At 40.8% G+C, this 19748-nt stretch overlaps 1 protein-coding gene across 5 annotated transcripts in view; it reads right to left on the bottom strand.

Annotated features, from left to right (window-relative positions):
• Window positions 1-9103: 9103 nt before the first annotated feature.
• The window catches only part of ptpn4a (protein tyrosine phosphatase non-receptor type 4a), a 264046-nt gene continuing 253401 nt past the window's right edge, over window positions 9104-19748 (bottom strand). For all 5 annotated transcript variants that reach the window (XM_085986873.1, XM_085986872.1, XM_085986874.1 and 2 more), the window contains 2 exons: window positions 18875-19010; window positions 9104-13851 (listed from right to left, as the gene is read on the bottom strand). In XM_085986873.1, the coding sequence (XP_085842999.1) occupies window positions 13765-13851; window positions 18875-19010 (223 nt within the window). In that variant the 3' untranslated portion in view covers window positions 9104-13764. The remainder of the gene's footprint in view (window positions 13852-18874; window positions 19011-19748) is intronic.

Raw genomic sequence — 19748 nt, 5'->3', positions numbered from 1 at the left:
ATCCTACAGACAGCAATGACCAGATATTTTGTCTTTTAGTGATGGTGGTTGAGGGATAAATATTGGCCAGGATCTTTTACGACCACCAAAGAGGTTAGACAGACAAGGCCTCGGGGTTTAATGTCTCATCTGAAAGATAGCAGCTCCCCTAGTGCAGCACGCCCTCGGTACTGCATTGAAGTGTCAGCCTGGATTATGTGCTTAAGTCTCAGGAGTGGGGCTTGAACTCGCAAAGACGCTACCACACTGAGCCAAGGCCGACAAAATGTTGGTAGAAAGGATATGCTTTGTCATAAGGTAACTTAAAAGAACAGAGCCTTAAACATGGAGACTGTACCCTTATGTTTCTGTTACAAATATTGGGCCGGCTCTCGATATGTGGTTGCGCATCGTGGGTTACTCCTGTAAACCGACTTTACGTCCCTACAAGCTACGTTCAGTGGGGGCCTCAATAGCCAGCCGATTAACTCATTTGCTACACTCATTGAGATGCCACTTTATCTACTTTGTACAGCTCCAATAAAAAAAAACACCATCTGGTGTTTTTTTCTGCAGCAACAACACTGGACTGATGCCAAACGACATTCTTTGTTGTGAAGCCGAGGGGCTCTCTCAGGCAGCGTATCATTGAACTGTGCCACAAACTGAGACATAGATTTGAAATGGAGCTTCAGTTTACACAGTCACACTCCACTTCCCACAAGATGCCGAGTGGCTGTTCCTGGTTTGGTTAAAAGTTAAGCAAGACTGGAGGTTTGAAAAAAAAACTATTTTGCAACATAGAACTGGATGGTTGGAACAGACTTCCAGTCAAAGGTTGAGTGTTAACTCCTTTAAAAACTCCCATAATAAAAGCCATCAAAAGAGGGGTCTGGAAGTAAATATTGTTGTTCATCTGGTCAGTCCTAAAATTCAATTAAATATCTGGTTTGTACTGGGAATGGTTATAATATGGGTCCTGTACTGCTAAGGCCAGGTGAATATTTCTTGAGATGCGCATGTGTGTGGGGGGAGGTGGGGGAGATAAAGGGCCAGCAGAGATATGGGATGTTTGTCTGGAGGACAATAGGCCAGGGTTACATTGTAGAGATTGGAGCATAAATTTATGTTCTGGATTTTGCATAATTATAGTCTCTCAGAAACTTACAGCACAGAAGGAGGCCATTCAGCCCATCGTGCCTGTGCCAGCTCTTTAAACGAGCAGTCGTGTTTAATCCCACGTCCCCGCTTTTTGTCCTTAACCCTCCAAGTTCCTCATCCTCAAGTACCTGCCCAAGTCCCTTTTAAAATGATTTCTGGAATCAGCTTCCACCACCTTTTCAGGTAGAGTTACAGATCCCAACAACTGTCAGTGAAAAAGTAATGGACTCAAAACTGATCCTTGAGGAACACCACTGCAAACCACCCAGTCTGAAAAACCCTTTGCTTCCTGTCACTGAGCCAATTTTGTATCCATACCGCCACTTTCCCCTTAATCCCAAGGGCTTCCATCTTCTTAATAAGCTTCCTGTATGGCACTTTGTCGAATGCCTTCCAAAAGTCCATAGATACATCTACTGCACTACCTTGATCAACCTTCTCGGTTACCGCTTCAAAGAATTCAAATCAAGTTAGTCAGACACGATTTACCTTTAACAAATCCATGCTGGCGCTCCTTGATTAACCAATGCCTTTCCAAATGAAAGTTTATTGAATCATAGAATGGTTACAGCATAGGAGGCCATTCGGCCCGTCAAGCCCGTGCCGGCTCTCTCCAAGAGCACTTCAGCTAGTCCCACTCCCCTAACCTTTCCCCGTAGCCTTGCAAATTTTTTTCCTTCAGGTACTTATCCAATTCCCTTTTGAAAGCCGTGATTGAGTCTGCCTCCACCACCATTTAAGGCAGTGCATTCTAGATCCTAACCACTCGTGTAAAAAAGTTTTTCCTCATGTCGTCTTTGGTTCTTTTGCCAATCACCTTAAATCTGTCCTCTAGTTCTCGACCCTTCCACCAATGGGAACACTTTCTCTCTCTCTACTCTGTCCAGACCCCTCATGATTTTGAGCACCTCTATCAAATCTCCTCTCCACCTTCTCTGCTCCAAGGAGAACAACCCCAGCTTCTCCAGTCTATCCACGTAACTGAAGTCCCTCATCCCTGGAACCATTCTTGTAAATCTTTTCTGCGCCCTCTCTAAGGCCTTCACATCCTTTCTAAAGTGGGGTGCCCAGAATTGGACACAATACTCCAGTTGAGGCCAAACCAGTCTTTTAAAAAAAAAAAAAAATTAAATTAAAAGGTTCATCATAACTTCCTTGCTTTTGTACGCTATGCCCCTATTTATGAAGCTCAGTATCCTGTATGCTTTTTTAACCGCTTTCTCAACCTGCCCTGCCACCTTCAATGATTTGTGCACATATACCCCCAGGTCGTTCTGTTCATGCACCCCCCCCTTTAGGATTGTGTCCCTGATAATGGTTTCCAATAACTTCCCCACCACTGATGTTAGGCCGACTGGTTTGCAGTTTCCTGGTTTATCCCGCTTTTTTTTTTGAATTGCGCTATTGCGCTATAACATTAGCAAACAATGAGGATTGAAAGATTGCGACCAATGTCTCTGCTATTTCTACCTTTGCTTCTTTCAGCAACCTAGGCTGTAGTTCAACTAGACCAGGTGACTTACCAACTTTCAGTACTGCTAATCTTTTTTGTACATCTTCTCTATTACTATCCTGTACATAACATCCTTAATAGGCCCAACTTTGCCCCAGCTAACCACTTACACTTTATATGCTTAAATTGAACCCTAAAACATTTTAGAATGTTGCCTGCTATTCTTTTCTCGTAACCTCTCTGCCTCCCGTATTAACTTTTTCAATTTCCTCCTGTACTTTCCGTAACCTTCCTGGTTATTAACTGAATTTTGTTCCTAACATTTATCATAAGCTTCCTTTTTCTGTTTCATTTCCTTTGTCATCTAGGATACATTAGCTTTGGATGCTCTACCGTTTTCCCTTCAAAGGAATATGCCGAGCTTGCACCTGAACGATCTCTTTCCTGAATGCACTCCATTGCTCCGTTATAGCTGCGAGCGCCTTTTCCAATCTGTGTGTGCTAGGTCCCTTCCCTTCCTTGTTGAGTCACTACAATTAGTTCTTCCCCAGTTGAGCATTTTTACTTTCGATATTTTCTGGTCTCTTTTTCATAATTACTTTATAACCAAATTATGTCTGGTCACGGTTAGCTAGATGATCTCCTACTGTAACACACTCCACTTGCCCTACTTCATTTCCCAGAACCAGCTTCCTTTCTTGTTGGACTCCAGACATATTGGCCCAGAAATTCAATTCGCAGGCTTCTCCCGCGGGCAGAGGGCTGCGACCTGGAAAAAATCTGCGCCTGGACCGGAGGGCTCCCGGGAGGCGCAGAGTTCCGTTGCTGGGCCTCTCCAAACTGCCGGTGTGCAGTGTCCACGTATCCCAGAGGCGCAGGGGGTTCGCAGCGTCCCTGGGATCACGTGGGCCATGGGGAGCCAATCAGAGAAGGGAATCTCCATTCATTGATTTGACAGGAAGACCTGTCAAATATAAGAGAGATCACCCCCAAAAACATAGTACAACTTCAAATAAATTTAAAAAAAATCATTTTTAAAATGACTATAAATTACATAAATCAACTATTTTAAACAATTATTTTTTTCAAAAATTAAAATTTAAGTTTTTAACAGGGCTAAAAATAAACTTACCTTTCTTTAAATTATTTTTAAATGATAAATTTTTTAAAACTTTTTTCAACTCCTATCCTCTTACCAGGCGCAAAAATTGTAAGTGTTTTCTGCGGGCGGAGGGTCTCCAAAAAACAGAACTCTCCACCCGCAGAGGTCCTGCTCCAGCGCAGCCAGAAGATCTGTCAAGAGCTTTCTTGACAGATCGGAAATGCCAGTTTCCAGTGCATGCCTGAAACCGGCATTTCCGATGTCCCTACGGGTGAGTACACAGCGCGTACCCACCCGTAGGGACCGGAATATCCAGCCCATTGATCGAGACAGTTCTCCTGTACACATCAGAAATTCCTCTGCTTCCCTACACTTAGTACTATGCTTTGCCCCTATATTAAAGTAATTCAAGTCTAATATTACTACTCTATTTTTGCCGTTGAAATTTGCACATCTACTAAATGTCAACAAAAAAACTAATTACAGGAAACTTCGCGATATCCGGCACCGACGGGACCGAGCTGCTGCTGATCTATCAAAACTTCTGGATAGACCAGCGCTAATGTTGAAGGATATGGAGGTTTTCATCTCCGTATCTGACAACAAACACTGTTGCTTAGCAACAGCTTGTAAACACTCGGCCCATATCTTGGAAGTGTCTCTGAAGCTGTTGCTAAGCTACAGAGACGCTTTCCAGAGCCTGACTGTTAAAAAAAAAAATGCTAGAAGAAAAAAAACCTAACCAAAACAGCTGCTGATTTCTGCCGTTAGATCGAGGTTTCTGGACATACAACCTCCGGATAAACCAAAGTTTCCTGTATTCAAGCAGAAGTATTTATCAATGTTGGTTTATACAAATTTTGCCTATGCCCAAGGTTTCTGCCTCAATGGTTAAAGTGATGAAGTGGCTGCGTGGGGAAATTGATCAAAGTCCACAACAGTAACATACTCTTTTTGTATATAAACACAAAGCTTTTTTTTTAATAAAAGAAAACCCCAGAACTTTTCATTTACATTCAATGCCAGATAGCTCAGTTAAAGTTCAGATACTTTACTGCTGGAGGAAAGTGCATCACTTGGAACGCAATCTTTGTGGTAAACAACATCTCCTCCATCCAAATCTGCTGGCATCCTACATCTTCTGGTTTGACCGCAGTAAGCTGCAGTGCAATGCCATTGCGCTGTGAAACAGACACATTTTCAACACGTATTTGAGAAGAGTGAAAGATTATTTTTTTTTTTTTTTTTTTTTTTTAAATTAAAAATGTTAGAATCACACGAGTTTAAAACAATGATCCTGTTCAGCCATTTCTTTTCAGAAATGTTAGTACAGGTGGTCACCATTCAGCGCATTGCACCCGAGTTGGCTCCCCCATGGAGCTATCTACACAGCACAGAATCAGGCCATTCAACCCAACTGGTCTATGCCGGTATTTATGTGCTGCATGAGCCTCCGCCCAACCTACTTCATCTAACTATCAGCATATCCTTCTGTTCCTTTCTCCCTCATTTACCAGGTACGGTAGAATAGTGGCTGTACTAGTAATCCAGAGGCCTGGACTAAAGATCCAGAGACGAGTTCAAATCCCACCACGGCAGCTGGGGAATTTAAATTCAGTTAATTAAATAAATCTGGAATAAAAAGCTAGTATCAGTAATGGTGACCATGAAACTATCGGATTGTCATAAAAACCCATCTGGTTCACTAATGTCCTTTAGGGAAGGAGATCTGCTGTCCTTACCCGGTCTGGCCTATATGCAACTCCAGACCCACAGCAATGTGGTTGACTCTTAACTGCCCTCTGAAATGGCCTAGCCAGTCACTTGTACCAAACCACTAAGTGTCATGGACTGCAGGGGTTCAAGAAGGTGGCTCACCACCACCTTCAAGGGCAATTAGGGACAGGCAATAAATGCTGGCCTTCCCAGCGACGCCCACATCCCATGAATAAAAAACTTATCCAGCTTCCTAATAAATGCATCTATGCGAATCGCCTCAACCACTCCCTGTGGTAGCAAGTTCCACATTCTAACCACTCTCTGGGTAAAGAAGATTCACCTGAATTTTTTTTATTGGATTTTAGTGAATACCTTATATTTACGACCCCTAGTTTTGGACTCCCCACAAGTGGAAACATCTTCTCTCTGCCTATCCAATCAAACCCCTTCATATTAGGGCTTTCTAATGTTTTATCCTTCCTTAAATGTCACAATTGATTCATTTTCAGTAACTGCCTTTGGTAACCCTTTGCATGAAAAACTTTCATCTAACCTTGCCTTTTATGCTTCTAGTACTAATCATGAGTTTATGCTCCTTTGTTAATGATTCACCAATTGTTGGAAATAATCTTTCATGGTTTACTCTTTCAAACCCTTTCATAATTTTGAACACTTCCGTTATATTCTCCCTCGTTACGTTCTCTGCTCAAGTGAACACAGGCCAAGTCAGTCATTCAAATCTCATAACTCTATCCCTTCATTGCTACTTTCATCCTCGTTACAACAGGCTGCCACGCTAGTCAACTGGGAAAGACTAAAAAGCACGATGGACTAAACAGATGCAAGAAACTAGCATTATTATTTTTTTTAATTGGCCCAGAAACAATTTTGGGTTAACTTATATTATGACATTGCTATGAAGTTAGATTCAGTTCAGAGAGGGTCAACTCCCAAAGAGAGACAAACTATCCAGGAAGTTGTTTTGGTCAAGTTAGTTGGAATACCAGATGAATCAGTTGTCTCCGAATTGTGTATTTGTGCGTACCAGGTCAGTTTGAGACAATGTGGAGTTGTCCAAACACATTTCCATTGGTATTTGTGCACCTCTTAGAATGGTTTTCATCCCAAGGCACCCAGCTGGGGGAATAGCTAAATAATATAGTTGCCATAGCTCCCACACCTAGATGGAGGAAATGTGGGAAAGGTTCCTCATTCAAGGTGGCAAGTTTGATTGTCGGCCTGGCGAGCCAATCCTTGAAGCAGAAAGCAGAGATGGGGCTATAGGTCAGCCTTCGTCTGTTGTTGTGTCTCTGGACAAAACAATATTGAGTCAGAGAGGTTTCACTTTTTAAGGATAGTGCCAGTCATGGCCTGATGACTTTTAAACTAAATTTAGCCCACAATAAAGACAAACATTGTGTTATCTATTATTTTGCTGGTACGAGGAACAATAGGAGATAGGTAAATCTCACCAGCAAAACAGTATTCTGTTCATGCATGTATTTCATATAAATCAGTTTGTTGGTTTACATTCATGCTGAGCTTCACTAGAGCGATTTTCTATCTGCCTTCTGAAAAGATAGAACACGTTATCACATAAAATACTTATTCAGAAAATAGAAGCACATGGGAGTAAAGGGACGATGTAACTTGGGTACAGAATTGGCTAAGGGCTAGGAGGCAGAGAATAGTCATGAAAGGATGTTTTTCTGACTGGAGAGAAGTATGCAGTGGGGCCCCCAGGGATTGGTGTTACAACCATTGGTTTTCTTGTTATATATAAGTGACCTAGACTTGGGTATAGGGAGTACCATTTTGAAGCTTGCGATTGATACAAAACTTGGCAGCGTAGTAAATAGTGAGCAGGGTAGTACCAGACTTCAGGAGGACATAGACTGGTGAAATGGGCAGACACATGGCAGATGCTATTTAATGCAGATAAGTGTGAAGTGATGCACTTTGGGGAGAGCAACATGGAGAAGCAGTATAATCTAAACAGTGCTATTTTGAGGGGGGGGGGGGGGGTGGGGGTGCAAGAACAGAGGGACCTGGGGCTGCATATTCACAAATCTTTGAAGGTGGCAGGGCAAGTTGATAAGGTGGTTAAGAAAGCGAATGGGATACTTGGCTTTGTAAATGGGGGCACTGAATACAAAAACAAGGAAGTTATTTTAAACTGTTACAAATCACTGGTTAGGCCTCAGCTGGAGTATTGTGTACAATTCTGAGCACCACATTTTAGGAAGGATGTCAAGGCCTTGAGAGGGTATAGAGGTTTCCCAGGCTGATACCAGGAATGAGGGACTTCAGTTATGTGGAGAGATCGGAGAAACCGGGATTGTTCTCCTAAGAGCCAAGAAGATTAGGAGAGACCTAAAAGAGGTATTCAAAATTGATAGAGCAAATAAGGAGAAATGGTTTCCTCTGGTCAGTAACTAGAGGCATCGATTTAAAATGATTGACAAAAGAACTAGAGGGGAAATTAGGAATCCCCCCCCCCCCAAGAGGGTTGTTGCGCTCTGGAACGCACTACCTGAAAGGGCGGTGGAATCAGATTCCATAGGAACTTTCAAAAGGCAATTGGACATGTACATGAAGAGGATTAATTTTCAGGGTTATGGGTAATAAGCTGGGGTATGGGTCTAAATTGGACCGCTGTTTCAAAGAGCCGGCATAGGCACGGCAGGCCGAATGGCCTCCTTCTGTGCTACAAGATTCTATTATTCTAACACACATGGTGGTGCCTGGGCAATTAAGAGTATCCCGTATACACAACCCCAGGCCAAAATATCATCTCACTAGATACCGGGCAACAACAGTACTCTAGATTGTAGGGGTCACAAAGTCTGTCTACAGGAGCAGCCAATGACGTAGAACCAGAGAGGATATCTTGAGCAGACCCAATATTTGTAACAGAAACACAAGGGTACAGTCTCCATGTCTCGGGGGCTGTTCTTTTAACTATTACCTGATGACAAACTCTTGACCAGTCTATGTCCTCTTTAAGTCTGCTACTATCCTGCTCACTTGTTACTACGCTGCCAAGTTTTGTGCAATAAAACACAGCATACATCGAACTAGAACAGGTCAAATTCCTCTCAAGGTTCTCACCAGTAGCTCTACTTATGCCTAGAAATCTTTTCTTCTAGAAGTGGAAGAATTGCATCTTTTCAATGTTTGAAGATGATTATACAAAAGCAAGAGCAGAGGTCAAGTTATAACTTCCTCTAAAAGCTGCCTCGATATCAGGTTGCTTCCTTAAATTACTACAAGGCCCTTCAGTTTCTGGTTCCCGGTAAGAGAGATAACCAATAAATCCCCACCAGAATGTATATTTCTGGTCATGTCATGCGATTGTCCAATATGTCAATTTATTTTAAAATGAAGACTTCAAGAGTGAAGCCCCTTTAGCAAACGATGGCACGCTCTACATGGCTACTGAAGTGTAGCCTTTCTCCTCTCCTCCTCCCTCACATTATCCTCCATGTAGAAATGAGAGAGCAGACACAGGTATTAGCCAGCTGAAACAGAATAGCAACAAAACTGCAGATTGCTGTTAAAACCAAGTTTTTACTATTATAAACAAAGCATAAGATTAACTGTACATGCTGTAACTGGGTCACTATGTACAGGATCAAATCAAACCTCATTAAAATGTACAGAAAAATCTCGAATCAAACGAATCCAAGTACCAGCTAAAACTGAAATTTTAATAAACAAAATATTTACAAAATTATTAAATTTAAGTACATATTGTTACAGCTGCCCCATCAAAAATAAACTCACAGGTGCTGCACTTTAAATTACGTAAGCACATTTTCTTTATTTTTGTAACAGAGCAATTAAGAGTCACAAGTAAACTATTAAGTTCGTACCTAAATGAGACAATTCTGGTCAAGTGAAATTAAATACATATCCACAAAAAATTTAGAAGGGAGCGAGTCATACATAGAATATTTGTAATTCCCCCCCCCACAACTGATTGCTTGTACAAAGTTGGTACTGCAACAGTCAACCCTTTAACTGCTGATACCCCACGAGCTAGTATTATTTGTTGGGCATCAACAACAAGGGCATCATTAGCTACTTTTAATTGAGAATTGAAATGAATAAGGCCTTCTTAAAGCATACAGTAAGAAACTGCAAAAGCTCAACTCCTTTTCACATTTTTTCCAGTGTCGATAAAATTCAAGTGAAGGCCAAAAAGCCAATGAAAAAGGAAAACAAGCATTTCCTTAATTAAATCTGTACAGTACCAACAGTACTTCTAGGCAGTTTGAAAGCAGCAAATTAAAAATCAAATTAAATCCGTCATAAAAATTGCAATTAGAAGATTTTACTGACGAGATTATAAAAACGTGTACAGTTCAGATTGCAGGATCAGGCACAAGGTTTTACTTTCATTTAGAAAAAAAAGCATATAATTGTCAGCATCATTATGCATATTTATTACAACATCACTAATCTGCAGCTTTATCACAATTGGTCGTCCTGGGGTTTTTTTTTTTTTTTAAATACAACATTTTTTGAAGGTCAAATATTAAGCATAATAAAATCAAATAAATTAATTACATATTTATGAGATGCAAAATAGATCTAGAACATATTCTTTCCCCTTTTAGGTACCTTTGGAGTGTTTTGTCTAAACTGTAGGACAACTCAGCAGTAGGAATGACTCAAACTTTATTTTATGCAATCTGTCCTCAATCATTTACTTAAACCATTCCTTAGGTATGTATTCAACACTTGGCAGCGTTATTAGTTATTAGCTACAGGTTTAAACTTGTTAATCAGGAGCTCTAAGAGCAAGTTTCAAATAAATCATTCTCAAATTAATCAAACTCAAATAGCCCACTCTAGTAAATGAATTATCCACAGTGGTAAGAGACTCGTTCATTTTAAACTCTGCACTAGAGATTCCCCCCACCCTCCCACGTTGTTATTTTCTTACTTTATACGTAGGAGCCCAGGCATGTGCGGATTAAGTGATCCTATTTTTACAGATCCCGCTTTGCTAAGATGCAATACTCTTAAAAGTTCTGCTACTAGAAAACATCATTACAACTAAACTTTAGATTAGTTCTGCAATATATTTTATTTTTCAAAAAAAATCTTTATACATTAACCTTGTGCCCAATCAAATGGCCTGATCTACAGCTGCAATTAACAGTATTTAGAATTAAAGGGCAGAAATCAGACGGGATTTTGAGCAGAAAGATTAGTGGCGAATACTGGCTGATGGACATTACTGCCCCCAAATTATGCTGAAATGACACAAAGCTTTCAAACCACACTGACATTTTCTAATATTAGCTGTGAGAACCCTAGAGTTTAGACGCTGGGTGCAGTCCGAAATGGTAGACTACCCTCTTTCAGTATCAAATATTAAATAATAAGTGTAGATAGCTTAACCAGATGCGTTTTTAAAAAACTTCCTTAGATCTAACAGCCCAATCCAAAGATAAATCAAATCAATCAGTGTGCATTCGTATAAGCTCCATAACACAAAGCAGAGACGTTTAGGGTTAGCGTCTGTGTCTGAAAGCAAATCACTTGATAATTCAGTCAGTAGTATATTGTAATATAAAGTGCCCTTAATATGACTTCAGAAAAGGAAATTTGTAAATTACTTCCAAATTTCTAAACAAAATGGAAAACCATCCAAACGCTAAACCTGCATAATTAGTCAGTAAGCAATAGAGAAATCAACCTGTACAGCATGAATTGGCACTGAACTGACCGTTTCAATAGTATTGCTCTTATTTACAATTTAAACACTTTTTAACCTGCAAAATTTTAATGGAAATGTTACAAACTTTTTAATTTTTATTTTTTATACAAATGGTATGAAAAATATTTATCCTTAAAATCCAACAGTCATTACTCTACCGCTTGCAATTTTGCATGGTTGATAGATACATTCACGTTCATTATACAGCATGACACAAAGAATAAAACGAACCAATTCACATGCCTCCTTCCTCAAGGTAAATCTAATAAAAATAACACTGCAGTTATGCACAACCAAGGAGACCAAAGGAAATAAAAGGGAAGTAAAGGAGGTTCATTACTACCATTTGTTGGTTGTGCGTAGCTTAACCCTTTGTTCTCACCATTCCAATTGCTTACTTGCTTCTCCAATCCTGACCAGGTGAATGGGATTTCATTGCGCTCAACTTGACAGCATTATTTACAGCTGCACGGAGTACAACACGTTAATACACACGAGTACAGATGTGCAGATATTTAGACAGGGATAAATTAAACAGTCACTCATCCATTTTTATTCTCTGGCAAAAGTTTGGTTTCAATGGGATTCATACTGTTCACTGAGATTATGCTTTTAGAGGTCCCAATCTCCTCTGGATCCTGCAGAGTCAAAAATATATCTTTTTTTTAAAAAAAAACCCATCTAAGTGTCTTACTTTTTACTTTATGCCATAAATGTTTTTTAAAACTAAAATGTTGTGTGCAAGATTTAACAATGTCAGATAAGTAGTGGTGTGTTGAATTAATCTAAACTATTAATAATTCTATTAAATATCTTCCTAGTTCTGTGCAGAAACACATATCACATCAGTTATTAACAAAGGGTTCCAGTATCATAAAACTAAGATTTTGTGCAGATCTTTCATATCCTACCATATATATATATATATTTCCCTATTTTTCCAAAGTTTCATTTTAATCGTTCACAGGCAGCATATTTTTTTGCTATTCGCTGTGCCTGACTATCAACATTTTCTTTTCCACGAGCTGAAGCTTCCCCCTCCAAAACAAGGCATGATTAGGATGCGTGCAGTGAGACTATGTTTATTTATATACTAATAAATGGAGCCAAGAGCTCTGCAAGCGCTTGCTGGAATACTGACCAGCAAAACTGCAACATCCATCAGCATTTCATAAGTTAGCCATCATGAAATTTACAACCCCCTATTTGTGCTTTGTACCTTTCAGTACTTTGATTTAGTGTCTTACTATAAAAATTACCCTACAGCACCTCTTCTGTGCAGTTCTTTGGGTGCAAGACTAGTGCTGACAACGGAATTAAAATGGCACACAGTAGAGCAAGCTTATATGTGGCATCAATAGGGGAGGTGTGCACCCATCAGGAAGTGCCTAGGAAACAAATTATTAAAAAAAAACTGCAGGCACACACCTTTCCCCATGGCATGGTTCACTGCAGGATCAGACCTGTGGAGAAGGAAAGCTTAATATATTTGGTGACCCTTAAAGACAACAGTCAGGTAAAATTTCACCACCTGGGCTGGATATGAACTCAAGTCTTTGGAGTAGATTGTCCTAGCCAATGTGTAAGGTAGCTAACCAGTAACCAGCACCCAAATTCTAATACCCCGCTAGGAAATGGGTGGTTAAGGCTAAATTTCCTAATATAGTTATTTACATTTTAGGCTCTAATGCTTAGTCAAGCCCAGAAATCACTTGATGTTACTGTTGGTTGGACTTCACTGAGAAAAATTACCATTTATTTTCTCTGTAAATAATTTTTTTTTTTATATAAAGGAACATTTCTTGCTGTCCATACTAATTTAGCAACATTGGCACATAAGTGCAGGAAAAAGTAAGATCTTTGATCAGGGAACAGAGGAGAATATGCACTGAGTGACTGCTGTAGGTTCATCATAGGTTAAACAGCTGCACATCAAAATCTGAAAGTGAGACAATTTGGGTCAATTTGACTAATAAGTGCTCACTGAACCTTAATTTTGAATATATTCTACATTAAAGAACACAACCTAGGGCTGAGAGTTTTATCTGTACGTTAGTCAAAGGCGGCGTGAAAACACTTGTTAATAAAAACAAACTAATTCCACTGCAGCGCACACTTTCACTTTCAAGTTCATGGATGCCTCTGCAAAGGGTCAAGTAAAGGTGGTTAAGTCAATCTCATGAACAGAAAATGTATAATGTTAAAGGTGGTCCTGTTGAATAAACTCCCTCAGTTAAGCCAGCAAGGAAGAGGACAAATTCATAGGCAGGTGAGGGAAAAGTCATGTAGGTAGTTCTCCCTTTTGGCACTACAGAGGAATCCAAAAGCCGACAATTTCCCTGAACAAAACCAGAGCAGAGGACACGGCATTTCCGAGCGGAGGGCAACTGTGATCATCGGAATTGTCATCAGTATGATCACACACGCAGAAACTCTTTTTTTTTTTTCTTTTGAACATAAAGTGCAACAGTGCTTAGGTTCTCATAGTCCATGCTCCAGTTTGCCAATCTTCCAATCCTCAAACTCACATCAGGGCAGCATGTTGTGCAAGCACATTATGACACTGTAAACACCCCCAGCAAACCAGTTTCAACAATAAGCAAAGGCCTCATCCTTAGGCTAATTGTACAGTGTTGACTGCAATGGTTTCACAATGCCTTCTTCGTACACCCTCATAATAGCTTCACAAACAAACTTGTATTGACTCTGCGGGAAGGAAGAAAGGAAGGAAAATGTCAGTTGCTTATTTTCAACAAATTCACACTCAACAGAACGCAATCTATTTCATACAAGTCTATGACAAACCTTTTGTATATCGTTGTTAAATTACATAATTGCTCCAATTCGGTAACTTGTACAGAAAAATCTTCCACCCAGTACCTCCGGAGCTCCCCAACAATCTATCCTTGCCCTCCCCCCACCTTCCTCATCTATATGCTGCCCCTTGGCAACATCATCTGCAGAGATGGGGTCAGCTTCCAGTAGTATGCTGACGACATCCTGCTCTACCTCTTCACCACTGCTCGTCACCCTCCCGTTGTCTGTTATCAGACTGCTTGACTGACATCCGGTCCTGGATGAGTGACAATTTCTTGCAGCTAAACACTGGGAAGGCCAAAACCATAGTCTTCAGCCTCAACAACAAACTCTGTACTCTTGCCACCAATTTCATCCCCCCTCCCTGACCACTGTCTCAAGCTGAACCAGGCTGTTTGCCACCTCGGTGTTCTACTGAGCCCTGAGCGGAGTTTGTAATCGCCTCCAACCCTAAACCGCCCCTCCCGAACTCAGTTCCTCTGATGCTAGAGTCTTGTTCATTGGCGTGCTACGCCAAATGTTCTGGAATTTTCACTGTAAACCACTCCGTCTCTCCACCTCCACCTTTCAGAGCCTCCTTAAAACCCACTTCTTCGACCAAACTTTCAGTCAGCCCTCCTAATATCTCCTCCTTTGGCTCGGCGTTCATCGGTCCTCGCACAGCTGTGAAGGGCCTTTGGACATTTTAAATCGATATTAAAGACGCTGTGTAAGTGCCAGTTGTTGTTGCTAAATTTTTTACACTCCTCCTTTCCCCATGATGACTTACCTTCCCGAATGTCACCCATACCTTTTGTTGAGGAGAGCAAGCAGGTATGCCACTTCATTCAGGTAAAAAGTACTGGCGCTTTTTTTTGACTGTTCAAAAGATGGTGCTCTTTTTGGACTCCCTTCATATTGTGGTACAAGGAAACTAACAATTTATAATAAATGAGGGAGTGAACTTAAGTTAGCACTAGTGTTAAAACCCAGCAAACAACTATGATCAATAGTCAAAATTAAGATTTGAAGTTCAGTTAGTGCGTGCATACAGCTTGCAGACCACCAGATGGCAGTATCACCTTTATTTAACATGTATGTCGAGCTATGTTAGAAGACAGTTTAGAGGAGTACTTTGTCGTTTTCAGTAGTAATTCTGTCCCTCAAAAGCCAGCACTGACTTTTGGCAATTCAGGCTGGTCCCAGATGTCAACTGCTAGGTTTTTTTTTCTGGAATTGCTCTGTCATTTCTACATCCTTGAAACAGCTCCCTGGGGCAAAGGAATGCTGACTGCTGTAAATAAGAAGAGTTGCCTCACTTTTTTCCCCCCCATATACAGCCTTTTTTTTTTGAGGCGGAGGAAGTGGAAGAGGAAGTGTACTTTCAGATGCTTTATCGTTTTTTTCTAAAAGTGTAAGATGTAGACATCATGTTTTCTTCTGCTCTATCGGGAGTCCCGTTAAAGGTACAACAACATTTATCTTTATCTGGATTTACAATCCAAATACAGCCAGCTGACAATATACTAATATCCAAACAGAGAAAGGTCCATTATGAATACACATATCCAATCGAAGCACAATTCCAATTGTTCTCGGAAACCCAATTCAAGTCCAAATCGGAGCATTGAATAGTTTGCCAAACTAGATTTGTACTAATCAGGACACAACTGTACTTAAAATGCAGACAAAATATAGTCAAAACCTGCTTATTTGAGGGCATGGCACAACACTACTCAATTTAACATGAGCAACATTGTGGAAGGGGTGCCCAGTCTAAGAAAGCAATATCACACTGGTGCAGCAGCAGAACCTCTTTTGAGAGTCGGATTAGGGAAATTGCTGGGACAGGAAAGGGGAAAATTTACTCAATGTTATACCCTAACCTGGAGATCTCAATTATGGACTTTATGGAAAAGAAATTCATTCCTTAGCACCAACATCGCTCACCTTACTGAGCAAAGGTTAAAAACCACCCCCACCTGCTCAATGGTAACTATGGCACGGAGTCACCAAGAGCACGTAGGTCCCACATTTATTTATTTATTCTTGGGATGTGGGAAACATGGGTAAAGCAGACATATTATCAACAAAAACCACGACTGATGCAGATGTACGCATGATTGCTTAGCATAAAGAATAAATTAAAAGGAAAATGCCATTTATAGTTCAATGCTATGTTAAACCACTCCTGTGGGTAGATCAGCAACAGCCTGTTTTTCCAAAAGGACTATTTTAAGAACCTCAATAAGAGACTAGTGCATTCACTGAAACCATCACTTGGATGCAATGATTTGCATAACTCAGCCATACATTTCGTTTGTCATTCAATTTGCATCCACTTAATCTCAAGACGCAATTCCTCACCACCAGAGCGAATGACTAAGCTTGCAATCCAATCTCTCTACCCCCTCCTGTCCTGACCATCATTCTTAGCTCCCACACCTAACTCTCACTCTGTATTTTAGGTGGCATAACAAGGTGCAACTATAACAAGCACAATTTAACCAAGCAGATACTGGAAGCACAGAAAGATCTGCTGCCCAACCCAATTGAGGGACAGCAAATTTCTCCCAGCAATCCTGGTTCAGCAAGTGATGGTTCATTTATTTTAAACCTCTTTCTTCATTTAAACTTCTACAGGCAAGGCACAATCAACCTGCATTGCTCTAGGGTCTCTCCTAGCGGAGAATTCATTAATAATAAGACCTGGGAATATGCCAGCCTCCTGGTTCAAGAAGAATGTGTGGATCGTGTCAAAAATCAAAATATTTAACATTCAGGTTACAAGTTTATCTGCATATACAAACACACGAGGAATGGCTGGCACTTTAAAGCAAATAACAGCCTCAGTACAAAATTCCACTATGTTTGAACAGTGAACAAAAGCTTTTAAAATTGAGGTAGTAAGTTACTGTTCCAGTAAAGAAAGTTTGCAGAAGTGTGCGCCAACAAATAAATGGTTCCCAAAATTCAGTTTTTCACAAGGAATGCCAAAGACAATAAAATGACTCGTCAAGTTTGAGGAAAGTACAAAAATCAGTTATAGTTTTCAAGCTAGAAAATCACTTATTACAGATCTGTGAAAGGGATGCGATTGCTCTAAATTTGCCTACTTGCAAGATAAAATTAGGAGAATGTTCTGACGAAGGGTCATCGACCTGAAACGTTAACTCTGTTTCTCTCTCCACAGATGCTGCCTGACCTGCTGAGTATTTCCAGCATTTTCTGTTTTTATTTCAGACTTCCAGCATCCGCAGTATTTTGCTTTTGTATAAAATTAGGAGGGCAGATTACTTTACGCAGTTTGAAAGCACAATTGGCCTGTCTCCCAATTTCTATTTAACGATTCCTGTTGGAGGCAATCATATGTGGTCACTGAGCAAGGACAGGGGGGGTCTTCGGGTGTGATGCCTGCCTATGGGTGAATGGCTGTTTGTCAAACAGCATTTAGCCTCACATACGAGAAATGGCCTCTTGCACAGGCTATGGGCATGTTGCTCGTACCTGTAGATTCATGCCCTAGCCCTCATTACTGCTTTATGATAATGGGACGGGGTGGGAAAATTTAGGTGAACTGATGTTAGTTTTCAGGGAAGGACTGGTAATGATTCTATAGGTGCAAAGGGATTAACGGTGATGATGAATTGTTCCTGCAATGCATTAGTGCGCCACACTACTCTGCTATGGTTTGGGAGAACAAATATGTGATGTTGAGATAGCTATTTAAGTTATTCCATCAGAGTGGGACAATGAAAGGCTATGTGATTACTCACAGGCAAAGGAGAGACAATGAATGGGTGTCTAGTGGGCACCAATGTTCCCTCTAATTTTGTTTGACCCTGGCTGGCCCCTTCAAGGGGCTGCACGGGCTACTCAAAATACCGCGCATGCGTGGTTTTTGTATTGAAAAGCCGGCCGCGCGGGTTCCCTGGAATATTGCGCAGCTTACAGGGCACATTGGTGGGCATTCTCATGGAGGGTTATAAATAGGCATTAGCAGAACAAGTACAGGAACAAGGATGTCTTGCTACAGTTGTACAGGGCCTTGGTGAGACCGCACCTTGAGTATTGTGTGCAGTTTTGGTCGCCTTACCTGAGGAAGGACGTTCTTGCCATGGAAGGAGGGCAGTGAAGATTCACCAGGCTGATACCTGGGATGGCAGGAATGACGTATGAGGAGAGATTGTGTCGATTGGGCTTATACTCACTGGAGTTTAGAAGATTGAGAGGGGATCTCATCGAAACTTATAAAATTCTGTCAGGCCTGGACAGACTAGATGCAGGAAGGATGTTTATGATGGCCGGGGAGTCCAGAACCAGGGGTCATAGTCTAAGGATAAGGGGTAAGCCATTTAAGACTGAAATGAGGAGGAATTTCTTCACCCAGAGAGTGGTGAACCTGTGGAATTCTCTGCCACAGAGGGCGGTGGAGGCCAGTTCATTAAATATATTCAAAAAAGAGTTGGATATATTTCTTAAGGCTAAAGGGATATGGGGAGAAGGCAGGGACAGGGTACTGAATTTGGATGATCAGCCATGATCTCATTGAATGGCGGAGCAGGCTCGAAGGGCCGAATGGCCTACTCCTGCTCCTATCTTCTATGTTTCTATGTAAGTCTAACTGCTTGCTTGAATTCCTGGGAGGAGAATTGTGTTTACCGTGGGGAAATTTACCTAAAAACACGCTGAATGAAGATCACAAGTGACATAAACATGGGACACCATTTGAATCCCTGTTGTACAGTAATATCATGCTCTCCACTAAAATCCAAGTGATTTATCTAAATACAAACTGTGTGAAGTACTCCTTTTTTGCAGTGCACCAACTCAGCCAGAACGGACGAAAGAAGCATCTGATCCCACTTCCTGAATTCAATGCTTCAGTGGAGACAACTGTGATGGCAGGTGAAAAAAAGTAATCAATACTCACCGGTGTTTGAATCATCATGGCTCTCTGGTCTCGCATTGTTCTCACTATGTCCAATGGATACACTGGCTGATTGCACTCGATTAGACACATTGCTGTTTCCATAGTAATAAGAACTCCGGTCCGACCTATCCCAGCACTGCAAAACACAGTGGGCCACAAATAAGTTATACTGGAATCCATATCCTGATTAAAGGCTGCACTCTTTTTATAATTACTTTTTAATATAGCATGAATCAATATTGAAAACCATAATTGGGAGAATTTACTGTGTTATGAAAAGAAACCCTTGAACAATTTGTCTTCAATTATTACAATACTAATGCACCATTCTTACATCTTGGTCAAGTTCACATTAAAAGAAATGGGAATTATATACTTGGACAACTTCAAGAGCAAATACTGACTATACCCCCTCTTTAGTTTAACAACTTCCAACCCCCAAAACAGATTTTTTCACCTAAGCACAGCGATTTATGCAAGTGTATAGTTCCACAGACACCAACAACCCTTTGCTACCTTACCTTACCTGGCCAGTAAGAACATAAGAAATAGGAGGAGTAGGCCATTTGGCCCCTCAAGCCTATTCCCTCATTCAATAAGATAATGGCTGATCTTCTACCTCAACTCCACCTTCCCACACTATCCCCATATCGCTTGATTCCTTTAGTATCCAAAAATCTATCGATCTCTGCCTTGAATATACTCAAGGACTGAGCATCCACAGCCCTCTGGGTTAGAGAATTACAAAGATTCACAACCCTTTGAGTCAATAAATTTCTCATCTCAGTCCTAAATGGCCGTCACCATATTCTGAGACTGTGACCCTGTGTTCTAGACTCCCCAGCCAGGGGAAACATCCTCCCAGCATCTACCC

This window comes from Somniosus microcephalus, chromosome 4, assembly GCF_052327205.1.
Source record: "Somniosus microcephalus isolate GS21.2 chromosome 4, FLI_Smic_1.0, whole genome shotgun sequence".
NCBI classification, from domain to species: Eukaryota; Metazoa; Chordata; class Chondrichthyes; order Squaliformes; family Somniosidae; genus Somniosus; species Somniosus microcephalus.
Note: the sequence above shows the minus strand (reverse complement) of the source record. Positions and strands in the feature narration are given on the sequence as shown.